Source organism: Choloepus didactylus, chromosome 4, assembly GCF_015220235.1.
Source record: "Choloepus didactylus isolate mChoDid1 chromosome 4, mChoDid1.pri, whole genome shotgun sequence".
Classification (NCBI taxonomy): domain Eukaryota; kingdom Metazoa; phylum Chordata; class Mammalia; order Pilosa; family Megalonychidae; genus Choloepus; species Choloepus didactylus.
The window spans coordinates 73,706,836-73,725,856 of NC_051310.1; the positions used below are offsets into that span (position 1 = coordinate 73,706,836).

Consider the following 19,021-nt stretch of genomic DNA (forward strand, 5'->3'; position numbering starts at 1 on the left):
TAATAAGGAGGAATTCAGACCCATAGGGAGAATTTCTTTCATTGTCCAACACTGTTCAAATAAATGTAAAAACCAAGATAAAACTAATGAATCTCTAGAAAAGAAATAATTTAACAAAATTTAACCCTATAGAGTCAAAACAGCTATGCCCATAAAAAATGTAGAGAAAGTTGTGAGAGCTCCCTGCTGAAAAGCATGAGAAACAGATTGATTCACAGTGAAATTCTACCAAACATTCAACTATCATATGACTCCAATGCATGTAAGTTATTACAGAGTATTGAAAAAGAAGAGATTAACTTAAAACCTCACAAAGATGATACATAAAAATAAAAACCATATACTACTCTCACTTTTTATATCAGTGTAAGAATATTAAATAAAAATGAGCACACTGAATCAAACAGCACATGAAAGCACCCCATGGATAATTAAATGGGGATTATTCCAAAAATATGAGTGAGTTTCAATATCAGCAAGTCCATTAGTAGAATTCATCATATTAATAGATCTAAAGAGAAGTTTCTTATGAAAACCACCATCCATCCATGATAAAACCACTCAATAAAAGAGATTGATGGATAGTTCTTTAGCCTATGTATGTCAAACTCTATTCAAATACACTTTAAAACCAAGATACAATTGGTAAATCTCTACAAAAGTATAATTTAATAAAATTGAACCCTGAAGAAATAGAAAGTCTAAAACAAAGCAGTTTCTTAAGAAAGAAACAGAGGAAGTTATATATATATATATATATTAAAAAATAAACTCCTTTCCAAACCAGCAACCAGCCAACATCTTAATGTAGAAACACCAAAGTTATTCCCACTAAAGTTAGGAGCAAAGCAAAAATGTTCCTTCTCTCTACTCAATTAATATTTAATAGTATTTTAGAGACATTAGTCAATGCAGTCAGGCGAGGGAAAAACATTAGAAGCTTAAGAATTGAAAAATGAAGAGTTAAAACAGTCTCTGTTTGCATTTGATATATTGGTGTATCTGGAAAATTGTCACCAACAGTAAGAATTTAGTAAAATAGCAGTATATAAATTTAACATATAGAAATAAATAGCTTTTTTAATAAATCCAATAACTGAACAACATGTTTAGTCAGTGAAAGGATACCATTTACAAATATCAAGGCATAAATCTAAGAAGAGAATCTAGAAATAGACCCAATTGTATATGCAAATTTTGCATAAAATAATGGAGGCATCTCAAATCAGTGGGGTAAAGATAGAGTTTTTCATAAGTGGTGTTGAGATAGCTGGATAGGCATAGGGAAGTGATAAAATTGGATCCATTCCTCACAAGATGCATTGGATAAATTCCAACTGCATTTAAATGTAAAAAAAAAAAGCTATTCAATTAGTAGAAGGAAATGGGTGAGTTTCTTTATAATCTGAGAACAGGGAAAAGTTTTCAAAGTAAGATTCAAAATCCAGAAACATTAAGGGAAAAAGTACATAAATATTTATAAACACTTTTTTTTTTAATTATAAGGAAAAATAAAAGCAAAATAAAAAGGCAAATAAACTGGGGAAAATATTTTCAATTTGTATCACAGAAAAAGTGTTACTATCCCTAGTATATATGAGTTACTGATGATAGAGGAAATAAAGACCAAACAACTAAATGTAAAGAGGGGGAAAAGGACTAGAAAATTGTACAGTATAGAGAAAAAGAAATGAAAACGGTTCTTTGTCATCCGAGAAGATGCTCGATGGTTTTGCTCCTAGTGAAAGAAATGCAAATTAAAACCACATTAGGATCCCACTTCTCACCTACAATGTTGTCAAAAATCCAGAAATTTAACTATATACTCGGTAGGTGAGGTTATGTCCAAACAGTTGCATTTATACATTGCCACGGGTGATGAAAATTGACACAGCCCCTGCAGAGGGCAATTTGGCAACATCTAGCAAAATTACATCTGCATTGCCTTTTGATTCAGACTCACTTCTAGGAATCTGACCCAAAGATACACTGAAAAAAAAAATATGAAAAGACTTTATAGAAGTCATCTTCCTCATTCTTTCCCACAGCCTTAAAGCAATGATCAGTCTGCTTTGAACATTTGGGTTGTTTGTGGTCTTTGGTTATTACATCTGGTATAATGACAGTGGAAAAGCTCTTAATTTTGGTGCAAAGTGACTCCAGGGTGTATTTATTGTAAAGTAAGACAAGCAAGATGGAGAAAAGTGTCTGTAGTGTGCTATCATTTACCCAAACAATGGGAGGATGCACTGTGAATTTTTAAAATTCTGCTTGAAATAAAAAAGGAATTATAAACACAAAATTATAGGGAGAGGAAGGGAACAGTGGTGAGGGAGCAGGAGAGAAGTCAGACTTCTTTGAATACATCTTGTTTTTGAGATTGACTTTAATGCTTTTCAACTATTTTACAAAATTATAAAACCTATTAGCTTAAAATAGCAGTCTTGAAAATAACAATAAAATGAAACAAATGAACTTAAATGTGTATCTGGTCGGTCTCATAGCCACACAAAGAGAACAAGTCTTCACGTGACTTTTAAAACCTAGTGATTTGCCTGTTTACCCATAGTAGGATACTAAGGCCAGAGAAAATAAATACTATAAGTCAACAAACTTTAAACTGTTTACAGTAATCATTCTTTTGGTTTTAGTGTTATATTATTATCCTGAAACTCTTATGTGTGTATGGTGGAGTAAATTGAAGGCATAATTGAATGTGTCTATTCTGGTGTAAATTGAACATGTGTTTGTGTAATAATCTGTCATTCCTGATCTTATCAAGAATGAAGATTTGGTTGGTGTTGAAGGGAGGAGATTGAGATGTAAGATGGATGAGGTTAAGTAAAAATTCTGAAGACCTCAATTGGAAATTGTAGTGTGAACTCTAGATGTGTTTTATTTTAAAACAAGCATATTCCTTAGCTTTGTCCACAAGAAAGTCCTATAAATATGACTAACCCAGTAACAATGAGTATATCTAGCACACAAATCGTGGTCTTGAAAAACCATACACACTAAAATGACTCATGGTTCTTTGGAGAAACAGCAGGTTACAGGTAGGGAACAGGAAATGAATAAGATAAACTTGTAACATCTTGACTTCCCTGTTAGCAAGGCAGCTACCAGCCACTCCTGGGTGAAGACAGCTTATCTTAGGATGTGACAGCCAGCTTCAAGAGCCTCTCACTGGCCACACTTGGTAAAATGTGAACCTCGATAAAGATGAGAACTGCAGTGGAATGAAGTGTATCAAATATGTGCAAATCCACAAGTGCAAAATATTTTTTAACAAGAAAACTAATCATCATTGGAGGAAGCAAATGAACCAACTCATCCAATAAAATGATGAACTGAAAAATGGTAAATAAAGGAAAAGAATCACCCATTTATCTTGTCTTTTCTATTTATAGTCTACCACTAGATAACCAAATAGTAGATTGGTGGATGTTTCCCTTCGTATAAGGATTCCAGCTGATAAAAGAAGGAATGAAAGAATTTGATTATCACTGTTGTTCAACCCCTAATGGATTGCTGGTTTGGGCAATGACCACCAATGAATGCTGACATCACAAGCAGAGAGAGTCAGACATTATGCACCACCCAATGGAAAAAAGACAGCGATCCCTGTTACATGACCTGCCCAACATTTGAACCTGAATCTCTTCAAGACTTTATATTCAAGTACCAATGTACAGGAAATATGGAGGACAGAGGAACATGCCATACGACACCATAGAAGGGAACCAGCAAAAGCCAGACAACAGAAAACCCTACAAGAAAAATGACCTGTTTTTTTTTCCATTTTTTTATTATTCAGTTTTACTGAGATGTATTCACATACCATACAGTCATCCACAGTGTACAATCAGTTATTCACAGTACCATCATACAGTTGTGCATTCATCACCCCAATCTACTTTTTGAACATTTTCTTTATACCAGAAAAAGTAAAAATAAGAATAAAAAATAAAAGCAAAAAAGAACACCCAAATCATCCACCCCCCTCCCACCCTATTTTTCATTTAGTTTTTGTCCCCATTTTTCTACTCATCCATCCATACACTGGATAAAGGGAGTGTGATCCACAAGGTTTTCATAATCACACCATCACTCCTTGAAAGCTACATAGTTATACAGTCATCTTTAGGAATCAAAGATACTGGATTGCAGCTCAGCAGTTTCACATATTTCCTTCTAGCTATTCTAATAAACTAAAAACTAAAAAGGGATATCTATATAGTGCATAAGAATGTCCACCAGAGTGACCTTTCGACTCCATTTGAAATCTCTCAGCCACTGAAACTTTATTTTGTTTCATTTCACAACCTCCTTTTCATAAGATGTTCTCATTCCCACGGTGTCAGGTCCAGATTCATCCCCGCGAGTCGCATCCCACGTTGCCAGGGAGATTTACACCCCTGAGATTCAGGTCCCATTAGAGGGGAGGGCGGTGAGTTCACCTGCCAAGCTGGGTTAGCTAGAGAGAGAGGCCACATCAGAGCAACAAAGAGGTACTTAGGGGGGGACTCTTAGGCACAATTATAAGCAGGTTTAGCTTCTCCTTTGCAGTAACAAGCTTCCTAAGGGCAAGCCCCAAGAAAGAGGGCTTGGTATACCAAACCTTTAGAAAATGACCTGTTTTTTTAACAAAAAATAAACAAAGATAGAGGCAAAACCTATAGATGAAGAAATACATATCAACCAATTGTGATGTGAGGACTTTGTTTGAGTCTTGATTCAACAAAAACAACTGAAGAAGTAAAAATGTGTGAATTTATCTCTTACAGTTCAATATATGTAAATGACATTTGAGATAGCTGGAAATGTGAGTCCTCTATGGCTATTTGATGATATTAAGGAATTGTTCATTTTTAGATGTGATAATGGTATGTGGTTATAGTTTAAAGAGTCCTTTTAGAAATACTGAAAGTTTTAGAAATATATTGAAATGTTATGGATAAAACAATACGTGGTCTTGGATTTGCTTCAGAATAATCTGGGAGGAGGAATTGGCTGGGCGTATAGACAAGATTAATTAAGAGTTGATAATTGTGGTGGGCACATGGGAGATAATTATACTCTTCTATTTATATGTATTTAAATTTTCTCATTGTAAAAATATCTTTAAAAACATATAGTCCTTTCATTTAACTCAAAAATTAAAAATACGGTGGGATGGGTGTATGGGATGTTTGGGGTGTTCTTTTTACTTTTAGTTTTATTCTTTTTTTGGAGTAAGGAAAATGTTCAAAAATCTATTGTGGTGATGAATGCACAACTATATGACGGTACTGTGAACAACTGATTGTACACTGTGGATGATTGTAGAGTACGTGAATATATCTCTATAAAACTGAATTTAAAAAAAAAAAAACTTATAGTCTTGACTTGATTCAGTAGTTTCCTTGTCCGCCTAAATGCCTAAGTGGGGAGCTGGGTGAACATTTATATGGTCTTCAGGATTTTTACTTCCCCGCTTTCTCATCTGAATATGCGCAGGGCTGGGCCAGCCATCACGGGGCCTGAGGCAGAAGGAAAAACCAGTTGCACTGATCCTGCCTTTACTTAGAAGGTTGATGTTTAATACACAAATATTGATTTTTTCCAGCATAGCAGTTTAGTGGCTTGAGTGGTGGCCCTCCAAAAAAAGATATATCCATGTCCTAAACCTTGGAACCTGTGAATGCAACCTATTCAGGAAAAGGGTCTTCCACAGATGTAATTAAGTTAAAGGTCTCAAGGCAGTGTCATCCAGGATTATCGGGGTGGCTCTAAGCTCAATGACGAGTGCCCTTATCAGAAAAAGGCGGAGGGAGGTTTGCATCATAGACAAGACTATGTGAAAGGAGAGGCAGAGATGGACGTGTTGCAACCACCAGGAAACTCCTGGAGCCACCAGGAGCTTGGAGAAGCCAGGGAGGGTTTCTTTCCTGTGAGCTTCAGGGAGAGCAGGACTGCCAACACCTCGATTTCACACCCCTGGCTTCCAGAGCTGTGAGACAATAACCATCTGTTGTTTTCAGCCCCCCAGTTTGTGGTCCTTGGTTACAGCAACCACAGGAAACGATTGCAAACACTACAATATTATTTACCTTGACTGCTGAGTGTTCTGCACCCCCATAAATTTTGCACCAAAGGGGAATGCCTCCTTCTCCACCCCCTGCTGTGTGCAAGGCTCTGTGAAACCTGTAGGTTTGGAGCCCTAGGGGAACTGGCCCTGTGTTGGGAGAGATGGACTTGTGAAGGGCAGGTGTTCATGAGCCCCGTTTGCTGCCCTCGGCACTCACTCGTTCACCCCCAAGGTCTTTCTCTGCCTCCAGAGTTCAGACCACCCATCTGAAAATGTCTGGAGTCTGCACCAGCTCCCTATCCCAGGCTTCACTCACGCTCTCTTGGCACCTTCTGGTTGTAACATCTGCTGACTAATATAATACTGTCGTGTTTTATTTAGGCTGCATTGAATCAAAAGTTATTGAAAAATAGATCCTGATGCAGTTTCGGTCTTTATCCGGCTGTGCCTTCTGTCCTGCTGTTTGACTCTCTCTGGTTAGACAAACTGACAGTCTCCCGAACCCAGCAGGTGTCTGTGTTTATCTGTCTCTCTTTAGTAGCCTAAAAGAGACTCGAGGCTCTCACAGTTCTTAGTTCTGGAATCTTAGTTCTTGAATCTCCAAGGGCCTAAACAGAATAGCGGTTCAAGAAGTGCTCCTTGCCTGAGTGATGAATAAAAGCAGTAGCCTTGGGTTTTGAGAAGAATGTAGGGTTTTAATTTACTAGCTGTTAAAACAAATGCTATAGTGTATATGATATCAAATTGTGAATTAGTGGGACTTGAGATGTAACAGCTTATCAACATTTGAAGATATTGGTACTTGATAGCGTCCCAGGGGAAACTTGCCTCCAAATTATAAGCTGGAGAGTCACTGGAATAACTTTAGAAAAGAAATATAACTACATGGCTTTTTAGATTTTCGGTACATACATTAATTATGTACAAATTATTCCTAATGTCTGAGTGCTGATCTTCAGAACAAACAATAAAACTTCAATTATGAAAGAAAAAAAAAAAACCAAAGGCTATACAGTGGTTTGGCTTAACAGGAATTTATTGGCTTAGGTTTTAAGAGGCTGAGAGTTTCCCTCGGTATCTTTGGGCTGGCAATCTCTTGGGTTCCTTGGCTTTTCCATCATGTGGCAATGTATTTCGCAGTGTCTTCTTTCTCTCCCAGGCCACTGGGAGACCCCTGGACTGTCTGGCATATCGTGGACATGGTGAAATGATGCTATGAGATCTTCTTCCCAGAGATAGCCCATGAGGCATGACAGGAGCTGGACAGGGTCCCTGGCCCAGGTTTTAGGGTGGGGGCCAGGCCCTTCCTCCAGCCCAGGGCACCTGCCTTAGACTGGACCTCCCACAAGGTCCCACCTAGATAGGACCAGAGTCCGTATGGACGACCACCACCAGCCAGCCAGCTCCTGCAGGGACTGGCTCCCATCTTCCTGGGGTCCAGCCTTGCCTGGGGACAGTGAGTCCCCATCCTCTACTCCGATGGCCCTGGCCACAGCTGCTACTTGTACTTCTGGACAGAACAGGTTTCTACTGTGTGGGGAGGAGAGAGTGTATTTCAGTACGAGATAGAGCCCACCCCGCCTGCCCAGCAGGGTGCATATTATAGAGAACTTCCCATCACAAATATTGAAGTTCCTGGAACATGACCAAAAAAAAAAAAAAAACAATCACTGCTATGTTCCTTTGGAACCTTAAGATTTCTGGAATGTTCCAAACAGAGCTGTATTCATCCATACAACAGCTTCTGGCTGCTCCCTGTGGCTTCCGCCTGTTGTCATGGATTGAATCATGTCCCCCACCAAGACACGTTCAAGTCCTAATTCCTGGTTTAAATGTGAACCCATTTGGAAATGAGATCTTTGAATATCCTATTAAGATGAGGCCAAACCGAATCAGTGAGGCTCAATCCAACATTACTGGAGTGCATCTAAACAGAGAAAATTTGGATACTGAAGTAGGAGTGAAGAGAAGAGAGCCATGAGATGGAAACAGAGACTGAATTATGGATGGCCAGGAAGCCACGACCAGAACCCTACAGACCTCAAGACAGCACAGCCCTGCCGACACCTTAATTTTGGACTTCTAGCCCTGTTGTGTAAGCCAGCCAGTGGGTGCTATTTGTTATGGCAGCCCTGGCAAACTAAGACACCCACCTGTAACTCAGGCCCCTGTCTAATCACTGGACATGCTCCCCATCACGTCCAACTGCGCCACTCTGAAATGCAGCGGGACTAGCCCAGGTAGTGAGAAAGTGAGACTATCTGCCCTGATGCATCTTGATCATCAGGTCTGATCATTCAGCTTATTCAGCAGTTCCGGTGGCAGCATTTGGGCTCCTTGGTGGAGACCTGGAAAGAAAACAGGGGTCTCAGTTTCCATGTTGAGAGCCCATTCTTTGGTTCACTAAAAGTTAACATTTATTGAGCAGGTACTACGTGCCCATGCATTTTATGCACTAACACCTTAAAACTTCATAGTGACTATGAGGTAGACTATGACTTAATCCTACAGGTGAGGAAACTGAGGCACAGAGAGCTAGACTAACAAGCCCCAGGTCACACAGACAATAGGCAAGACATTGATTGCAAGGCCATGCCCACTCCCACTCAGTGCTTGCTCTCCAAAGGCAAATTCACTGCTAGAACACTGCCCTCCCAAGACAGGGTCTGAGTCCCCAAGAGATGTCCTGTCCAAGGGCGAAATGGCCAGGGGCGGCAGGGGTGAGGGCAACAAAGAGCCAGGATGCTACCACCCTGCATCTCACACACACAGGGGGTTTCAGCCCATGAAGGGGAGGTCAGATGGCACAACAGTGCAATTTGGAGTGGGGCTCAGGGCTGCAGGGCAGGGATGGCCGAAGGAGCTGGGACCTGTGTCCCCTTTGGCCCAGCCTCTCCCACTGGGGGCCTTGAAAGGTCACTTACTGACATATCCCATGGTGGACCACTCTGAAGGCTTGCAGTGATGGCAGGGTAGGTTCACAAAATCAGTCTTGGAAGGGATCGGCACAGGAGCTTCTAGCCATGCAAATGTTGATATCTGAATGAAGCCCACTCTTTAATCTCTGACTGTATCAAGGACAATGCACAGATGAGGAGGAGATGGAGGTGTAAGTCTGCACTGGTAAAAAATTGTCAAGTTCACGTTCTGGTGACCTGGTATTATATAAGTATAAAAATGGCGGAGATTAATTGTATTTCTATGCTGTTTGCTAGTAGGGCTGAAAACTTTGTTCTGTGAAAGGATACTCACTAAAATATAAGGGCTTTCGAAAATGAATAGAGTGGAGACAGTCCCCCAGTTGTCAGAAGCCCCCTGGGTGTGGAGTGTGACGGCCAGCTGCTGAGCAAGTGCTAGGTACCCCAGGGAAGCAGCCACCTGCACAGGGCAGCTGGTGACATCCCAGATGGAGCCTCAGGGGACAAGAAGCAAAGCCCGGAGATCTGTCTGAGGATAAGAGAGTAATGTGCTCTTGTTTTCTGACTTGTCCCCCAGGTCGAAGTGACGGAAGAAGGGAGTCTCCTGGCTGAGGCCCCAGGACGTGGAGGAGGAAGGCGGCGATTTCCTAATTGGTACCCTATACATCAGGTCAAATAATTTTCTTATTTTCTAGCCACACCAACCAAAACTTGCACCCTACTAGGAGATGAGTGCAAGTTGATGTGATAGAAATGTTGCTTAGTCCTCTGTGTCACAGACCTCTCTCGATCTCTTCATCCTTCTTGCACATTAGGGGAGAATCTTCTCTCCATCCTTAGAGATGGATAATGGGCTCAGAGAGGTTAACTGTCCTGTCACAGCAGATCAGTGACAGCACTACAGCTCAGAGTCAGCCACCTCCTGGCTCTAAACCCCATGCACCTGTCACAGAACTTACCCACTGGGCAGAGCCCATCCAAGGGGTTATAGCTAAATAAGAAGCAGAGGGCAGGCATTCATCACATGGGATTTAGACTCATCCCCATGGTGCCGTTTTTAATAATGGAACTGGTTTTTTAAAGAAACTGGCTGCAGAAAGGTGCAAGCAAAAACTAGCTTCAGACTTGCATCAATACCCAAGCCAACCTCCTATCTTGCCCAGTCACTCTCAGGGAATAAAATGTCCAGTTTGGCCAATCCTATGATCAACCCTTGAGGCTATCACCCACCATAAAGCTCCCGCCTTCCCCACCTCCCAGGGCTTGGGGACCTGCCTTGGGGAGAGGGCAGGATGGCTTCCTCACCATTTCTTTGAACCAGCCCCTCCCCACGCATTGACTTGTCTGCTTGTTCTGGGATTCTCCTGGACGGTAGGAGGGAGAAGAGGCTGAAGCAGGGAAGGCCCTGCCTGGTAGGTGTGTTGCTCATCCTGTGGCTTTACTTCTGATCATGGCAGGTTCCGGGTGCTGGCTGCATCTCCCATGGGTGCTTCCGTAGGTCTGTGGCAATGTCCCCATCACTAGACTCCTCACCTCAGTTCTCTTGATGAGGGTAGTACTGCCATTGCCTGACCCCCAATTTGCTCCTGCAGGTGGGCTCTCCTGGCTGAGGGATCTTTGCTCCATTCCAAAAGCCCTCCCAGGCAGGGTCCTTTGGAGAAGAGCTCCCATCCAGTGGAGCCCCATGAGGCCAACTGAAAACACGCATCAGTGTCCCAACTATTGGTGTGAAAATGGCCCTCTGCCCAAAGAGCCCTCTGTCCTCTGTTGCCCCAGGCCCCTCTGCAGCACCTGGTCATTCCTAAATTCAGCTCTGTGACTCCAAGCAACTGAGAACTGTTTCCACAAGTCACACCCGCCCTGAGGAAATGCTAACTTGTCACCACTGAGGATATGCAGGAAAATTTGCCTCATGTTCTGAAAACACTTCCAGAAAATTTGTTTCAAAATATTCTGAGTATTAGTAGGATCCTTGGAAGATGATTTTAGCCATTCTTGTAAACCACTTTGAAATGGACGACACTGATTTGGAGACAGGAGATTTCTGACCTAGTTTCTCATGCTGTACTGCACGATGGGTGACATTGTAACCGGCACCCTGCTGGCAGTAGCACCGGGCAGAACCCCGTTCTAGGTTCGGGACTCTTGCCACAGAAAGAATTCAGAGATGAAAGGGGCCAGTAGAAATAAGTAGTAAAGTTCATTAAAGAAAAAGAAGACATGTAAAGAGATAATGTGGACATGTTCCAGGGAGAAGCATGCTCTGGGTGGGAGTGGGTTGGCTTGTTACACAGGAAAATTTTACGGAGATTTTCTTTTCTTGACCTTTGAACACCAGGTGTCTTCTTTGTTCTAGGAGGGGATAGCTATCACTGTGATCAGAACTTCTGACCTGCCCTCGCATATCTAAAATTTGTCTTGGGTCAGATGTTTAACAATCTTTATGACCCCATGCTTTTTGTCACTAACTGAGAATTTGCTTTGGGCCTATGATTTTATGGTTTGGGGAGGCTTCAGAGCTTTAGGGGAAATTTTGGCTCTGTGAAGTCTGCAGTTGATGCTTTGCAGGTTTGCATTAATGCTTTTGAAGCTGACTTGAAGACCAGGGACCACAGCCTTGATGCCTTATTCTCCTCTGCCTCAACATGACCTTAGGGCCACACCACATGTGGGAAACCCTAACCTTTTATGACCCACACTTTCTTTCCTTCATCATTTTCAAAAATCTTTCTTGATAAACTTTAACTCTACATGGACAAAAAGGAAACATAACATTACTGCATGGAAGGAACTGGAGAAGAAAGATGCCGACCTAAGTAACTTTGGAAAACAGTGTTTGGGCTGGAAACTGTAAGGCTAAGAATAAAAGGAAGTATACACAAACACTGTACTCTACTTGTCAAATTTGTTCTTGACGGTATTATGGGTTAAGAATTCTGAAACCATTTATATACTTGGGTTGAACAAAAAAAATAAGTATATGTAGATAATGACAGCCAGATTTCTCATTGTTGAAAAATGAAATTGCAAATATGGAAAGGTCAAAGACTAGAATGAAACTGGTGGTGCTAAGTTGGATTTGGATATATCAATATGGAAAATTTTAAAGTATTTATATCTAGATAAATACAGTTAGTATATATATACATATATTTACTAGCTATCTACTGAGAGACCCAAGAAGTAATGACATCTCACAAACAATGAACTCATCTAGCACCGATATCTTGGTTTCTAAATACCGTTGTCTGATAAGGGGAGCCACCTCTTTCCAGCTATCAGCCGCTTTTTGATTCAAGAACTCGGCATACTTATTAGTTGCTAAATCTGTTTTGCTTTTGAATAAAGAGATGAAAAATGTGACAAGGGAAAGCACCTGCCTTTCTCATCAGCCAGTGTGCAGGAAAGTATGTTATTGCTAAGGGATTTTTATCAGACTCCTATAAAATGTTTGATTTAATTACATGCTTGCCAGTATAAAAATTTCCATCATCCACACTGGGATCAGCATACTTTTTCTGTCAAGGGTCAGATAGGAAATATTTGCGACTTTGTGACTTCACAGACCATAGAGTCTCTAATGCAACCCCTCAGCTCAGCCATGTGCAGAAAGCAGCCACAGGCCACGGGACACCGGAAGTGATGGCTGCTGACTTTCGGTTCCCTCCATTGTGTCCAGCGGGTCTCAGCCAACTGAGTCCGAAGTGGGAGGAGGCCAGAGCCCGGTAGGCGTTCCCGAAGTCACAGAAGGAAAACCCTTCGTCATTGTTTGAGGGAAGGAACCTGCGAAGCTTTGAAATCCTCCTTTCTCAAATGTAAAGGTCAAGGTTGGATACAGATCAAGATTCAGAGGAAGAAAAGGATATTGATACGTTGAAAGCAAGATGAAAACGTCAATGAGTTTTCTCTGGTCATTAATACAGAAAATCCAAAATAGGAAACATACTGTTTGCTCTATCTGGTTGGACCAATTTTTCCCCCCATGGAAAATGGGAGAAAATGGATGAGTTCTGTTTTTGAATATGTATAAATTAAATAAAGATTCTCTTCCTTTAAGTTACATTAACAAGAAAAATTTAGTTGTTGTATGACATGTAATACATGTTTTGAGAATTGTTCTGAAGCACAACGAATGGAAAGATTGTTGTCAAACTTGACCCTTTGTTCAAGTAGCACAATTTGTACATCCTTTGTGAATATTTTGAAGGTCACTTACAATAACATGGACCCTGGTGAGAAAATGTCTGTTGGAAAAGTTTAGGTTTCAGCTTTCTTTTCTTTTATTCAGCCTGACCTACTTGTTTTAAAGTAAATTGTGTTTGATTCCCTGGAGAAGAAATGCTTCATTGCACTGAATCACTGAAATAAGCAATTTTAAAACCTTAAAAAAAGAAAAAAGCAGCCACAGGAAATACATAAATGAGTGTGACTGTGTTCTGATAAAACTTTATTTACAAAGTCAGGTGGCATAGACTGGATTTGGCCCATCAGCCATGGTTTGCCAACTCCTCTTATCTGCATAAATGTGAGGGTGGGTGCATTTGCATTTTATCAACCATGATTCCATATCCATCCATGGCTCCAGAATCATTTCACTCGTGTGAACCACTCTTTCCTACAGATGGATGTGATGGGTGCTTTTCCCCAGTGATTGGGTGGTACACTTAGCCTGTGGACCAGCTGCTAGACATCCACTGTACCCCCCAACTGGGATTATTTTGCCTAAGAAGCCTGACTTCCTTATGACTTCTGTTGGATTGTTGCTGGGGATATGAAAAGTCTTAGCAACACAGCAGTTAGTTCAATGGTCACCTTCAGCAGGTTTGATATTTAAGTTGACTCCGAATCCAGTGAACCTGAAGTCTTTCGTGAGCCCCAAGTGTGGGGTGAGGGCTGAGGAGGTGAGATGGCTCACAGATGAAGGTGTCATTGGGATGTAGTGGGTAACACAATGACATTGTGGAAGTGTCACACATCCGTATTAATTACGACTGCTCTGTAACGTAGAAGAGGATTAGGAATCTAGCAGTGCCAGATTAATCTAAGTGTCCTGGGATAGTTTATTTTTAGAATCATCTAGTCTATGTATTTTTCAGTTGGCTTGTCATTGTAATGGGCAAGTTGTAAGGTGATGGCCCTTGCTCTTATGGGGCACATATAAAGGGATGACATTTTAGTTTGACTTATTATTCAGCACCTTGCATGAAGAGTGAGGCAGTTTTCCCAAACCACCTCAAAAATACAGACTAGCAGGGGGAAATGGTTTTTTCTTTCCATTGGGTCTCTGCATGCGTCATGACTCATGCTTCCATTTCCATCCTGTGGTGAGATGCCTTTCCCCTTTTTTCCTCCAGATGGATGGTTTCTAGCCTGCTTCCCAACCCCACCTCGGCCGAGTGTTGGGCGGCCCTTCTACATGATCCTATGACTCTTGATATGGACGCAGTCCTGTCAGACTTTGTTCGGTCCACGGGGGCAGAACCTGGTCTGGCCAGAGACCTGCTGGAAGGTAAGTCCACCTCCTTGTCCCACCATGCCACCCCTTTAGGCATAAATATCTTGTAAACCTGTGACAAAAGAAATGAGGAGATTTCCGTTACCTGGCACAGTGGATAGCATTTTGTGTACAAGGACAATTAAGTAAAAGAGAGCTTTGGTGATGAAATGATTGTTGTTCATCTCAACTTTATTTTGGGTATGGAAGAGATCACCCTGACAGAAGACTTTACTTTGGGTTAAATTTTATAGATGTTGAGACAAACTGTATCAATAATTATTTTTAGGGAAAATATATTCCATAGAAATTCTAGAACATTCAAGAAAATACTTTATTGGAGACCTTGGCATCTTTTCTGTTTTAGCTGAGATGGAAATACTTAGGAGAAATGTTGTGTTGAACAAACCACACTAAAGTACTTGGGACTAATTCACAAGCAAGAAGGCAAAATTCATCCTTAAGCTTTTCAGAGGAAATATCATTTGCCACATGAAAATAAAATGTGCATGGTTCACATGTATGATATTTTAGCTGGTTATTCAGCTATAATTTTAATGGACTTCAAATGAAAGTTTGGTGTCTGTCTCTAAAATGGATTTAATTTGTGTATGTTTGAAGTCTGGTTGGTTTTGTTTTTTTTATTTAGTGGTGGGAGAGGGTGTGAGGGAAAGAACCTGTTACAGCTTCTCCAGACAGTCGAATGTGTGAGAGGAGAGAATTTTTAAGTGGTTATTCTTTGCTTGAAACATGTAAACTGCCATTTGTGGAATTAGCAAATTCATGGTCAAGGATTGTAAGTCACGTGGACTTCTTAATCCACCCAGGGAAAAATATGAATTATTGTACATTTGTATAAATGGAGGTAACCATTCAATCATGTTGACAATTAAGAACCACCTATTGGGCAATTATGAGAAAATGATGGTGTCTAGAGCATAGTTTTTAAACTTCTCTGAACTTCCTGTGGAACATCAAACAAATCCAGGGTTTAAAATAAAATACACTTAGAGAATTTTGAGATATATGTGAAACAGAGTGTGCGTCTCGCTTCCTGCTGGTGTCTCCCTGGCAGTTCCCGTTGACTTCATTAATTTAATGAACTGCACTGTTGGAGAGGTAAGTTTGGAATGAGGTCGGCATTCAGAGCTGGGTTCCAACTCAGCCTCATCCTGGTTATGAGACGTTGGGCAAATTAGTTTACTTCCCTGGACCTTGTTTTTTCTAGAAATTGAGCCACAACCCACCTTACTCAGTGATCGCGAATGTTAGAAGCCATGTGTGTAAGATGCCTGGTAAAGTGACCAGCTTGCAACAGAGGCTCAAAAAATAGAGGATGATGATTGTGTTGTTGCTGTCGTTACAAAAACTTTTATCTAAGTACTTTTTTATCTTAGTGCCATTAGTACTAAGGTACCTTTAAATAGAAAGCAGGTGTTGTCATCTTTTTTCTTCTCTTTTTCTTTATTTTTTAAATGAACATAAAGTGAAATTGACCTTTTTGCATATGGTTGTATGAATTTTAACATGTGTGGATTCATGTTTTATGACCACTATCAGGACACAACTCTTTTATCCCCCTTCCTCCTGCTGTGTTTTACAGTCATGAGTTGTACCTTCCCCCCTCCCCTGTCCACCGGCCACCACTGCTCTGTTTCCTAGCACTTTAGTTTTGTCTCTTTTCAAGAATGTCATGTAAATGGAATCATACAGAACCTCGTCTTTTGCAAGTAGCTTCTTTCCCTCAGCATAATCATTTTGAGACTCATCCAAGTTTTGTGATATTTGTTCCTTTTTTATGGCTGAGTTCTATTCCGTTCTATAGATATACCACACTGTCTTTACCAGTTCACCCTTGGAAGAGTATTTCAGTTGTTTTCAGTTTGGGGAAGTTATGTATAGAGATCTTTAAGCATTTGTGTACAGGTTTCTGTGTGAATATAAGTGTTCCAGTTTGCTAATGCTGCCGGAATGCAAAAATCAGAGATGGATTGGCTTTTATAAAAGGGAGTTTATTTGGTTACACAGTTACAGTCTTAAGGCCATAAAGTGTCCAAGGTAACACATCAGCAATTGGGTACCTTCACTGGAGGATGGCCAAGGTGTCTGGAAAACCTCTGTTAGCTGGAAAGGCACGTGGCTGGTGTCTGCTCCAGAATTCTGGTTTCAAAATGGCTTTCTCCCAGGACATTCCTCTCTAGGCTGCAGTTCCTCAAAAATGTCACTCTTAGTTGCTCTTGGGGTGTTTGTTCCCTCTTAGCTTCTCTGGATCAAGAGTCTGCTTTCAATGGCGGTCTTCAAACTGTCTCTCAGCTTCTGTGCATTCTTCAAAGTGTCCGTCCTGGCTGTAGCAAGCTTGCTGCTTCTGTCTGAGCTTATATAGTGCTCCAGAAAACTAATCAAGGCCCATGTTGAATGGGCTGGGCCACACCTCAAAGGAAATTATCCAATGAAGTATCCAGCCCTCAACTGAGTGATCACGTCTCCACAGAAACATCCCATCAAAAGTCTTTAACCCAATCAACACCAGTATGTTTCCTGCCCACACAAGACTGCATCAAAGATAATGGCATTTTGGGGGACATAAAACATCCAAACCAGCACAATAAGTTTCCATATCTTTGGAGTAAATACATAGGAGCAGGACTGCTGGGTCACATGCCAAGTAAATGTAGACTTAACTTTATAAAAAACTGCCAAACTGTTTTCCAGGGTGCTATACTATTGTTGTGCATTTCCCATCAGCAACATGTGAGAGTTCCAGTTGCTCCACACCTCACTGAAATTTGATATTTCTTTTCTTTTTTTTCTTCTTAGCCATTCTAGTAGGCGTACAATGGTGTTACATCACAGCTTTCATTTTCATTTCACTTCATAATGCCTAAAGATCTTGAAAAGTTTTTTTATGTTATTTGCCATCTATATATTCTCTTTGGTGAAATGTGTGTTCAAGTCTTTTGCCTATTTTTAAAATTGATTGTTTGTTTTCTTATAGTTGATTATGAGAGTTCTTTATGTAATCTGAATGTAAGTCCTTTGTCATACATGTGATTTGCAAATATTTTCTCCCGGTCTGTAACTTTTCATTCTCTTGATGGTGCCTTTCATGAAAGAAAAGTTTTTAATTTTGATGAAGTCCAATGTATCTTTTTTTTTCTTTTATTGATCATTCCTTTGGTCACATGTCTAAGAATTCTTTGTGTAATCCCTGATCACAAGAATTTTCTCATATGTGTTCTAAAAGTTTTATAATTTTATGTTTTATATTTTGATTCATGACCCATTTGGCATTGATTTCTTAATAAGGTGTGAAATTTAGGCCAAGATTCAATTTTATGCATATGAATGTCAAATTGTTTCAGTATCATTTGTTAAAAAGACTCTTCTTCCTCCATTGAATTGCCTATGCTCCTTTGTCAAAAAACAACTGAGCCTATTTGTGGAAATCTGTTTCTTGATTCTGATCTGATCTATTGTTCAATATGTTTATTTCTTTGCCAATATTATACCATCTTGATTACCATAGCTTTGAAATGGGTCTTAACATCAGGTAGGGCGATTCTTCTACCCTTAATCTTCTTTTTCAAAAGTATTTCAGTTACTCTATTTCCTTTGTCTTTTGATATAAATTTTAGGATCAGCTTCTCTCTATCTATGAAATATCCTGCTGTAATTTTGATTGGAATTACATTAAATCTGTAAATCAATTCTAACTATGTAAGTCTTCCAATCCATTTGGGCTTCCATTTATTTAGGCCTTCTTTGAGTTATTTCATCAACACTTAGTAATTTGTAGCATAAAGAGCCTACACATTTTGTTAAGATTCTCTAAGTGTTTTTTAAGCTGTTGTAAATGGAATCATCCTTTTAAAAATTCAGTTTCCAATTGTTCTAGTATATATGAATATGATTGATTTTTGTGTGTTGACCTTGTATACTGCTATCTTGCTAAACTCAGTATTTGTTCTATAAGGTGTGTATCTATGTGTACGCCTTGGAATTTTCTACATAGTCAATCATATTGTCTCAGAATAGGGGCAGTTTTATTTCTTCCTTTCCAATCTGTATGCCTTTTGTTTTTCTTACCTTATTGCCCTGACTAGGACTTCCAGTGAAACTTTGAATAGAAGTAGTACAAGAGGACAACATTGCCTTGTTCTTGATCTTATGGGTGAAAGTATTCAATCTTTAAGTATAATGTTAGCTGTAGGTTTTTGTAGATACCCTCTGTCAGGTAGAGGAAATTCCCTTCTCTTCCTACTTTGCTGAGAGTTTTAACATAAATAGATGATGAATTTTGTCAAATGCATTTTCTGCATCAATTGATATGATCCAGGTAGTTTTCCTCTTTAAACTGTTAAGTAGAACCAGACTTTCAGCCATTATTCCTTTAAATGTCTTTTCTGCTCCATAATTTTCTCCATCCTTCTGAGACTCGAAGGATATGGCTTTTCCTTTGTCAATATTTTTTTGTCTGTTATTCAAATTAGATAATTTCTATTGATTTATATACAAATTTACTGACTCTTTCCTCTGTCA

At 40.1% G+C, this 19,021-nt stretch overlaps 1 protein-coding gene across 11 annotated transcripts in view; it reads left to right on the top strand.

The window, feature by feature from the left end:
* OTUD7A (OTU deubiquitinase 7A) overlaps window positions 1–19,021 on the top strand; it is a 441,745-nt gene that overhangs the window by 215,847 nt on the left and 206,877 nt on the right. For 9 of the 11 annotated variants that reach the window (XM_037832844.1, XM_037832852.1, XM_037832850.1 and 6 more), the window contains 2 exons: window positions 9,566–9,658; window positions 14,343–14,497. In XM_037832844.1, coding sequence (XP_037688772.1) covers window positions 14,347–14,497 — 151 coding nt within the window. In that variant the 5' untranslated portion in view covers window positions 9,566–9,658; window positions 14,343–14,346. Of the gene's footprint in view, window positions 1–9,565; window positions 9,659–14,342; window positions 14,498–19,021 lie in introns of those variants that run through there. The other 2 variants (XM_037832854.1, XM_037832855.1) reach the window with 2 other exon arrangements.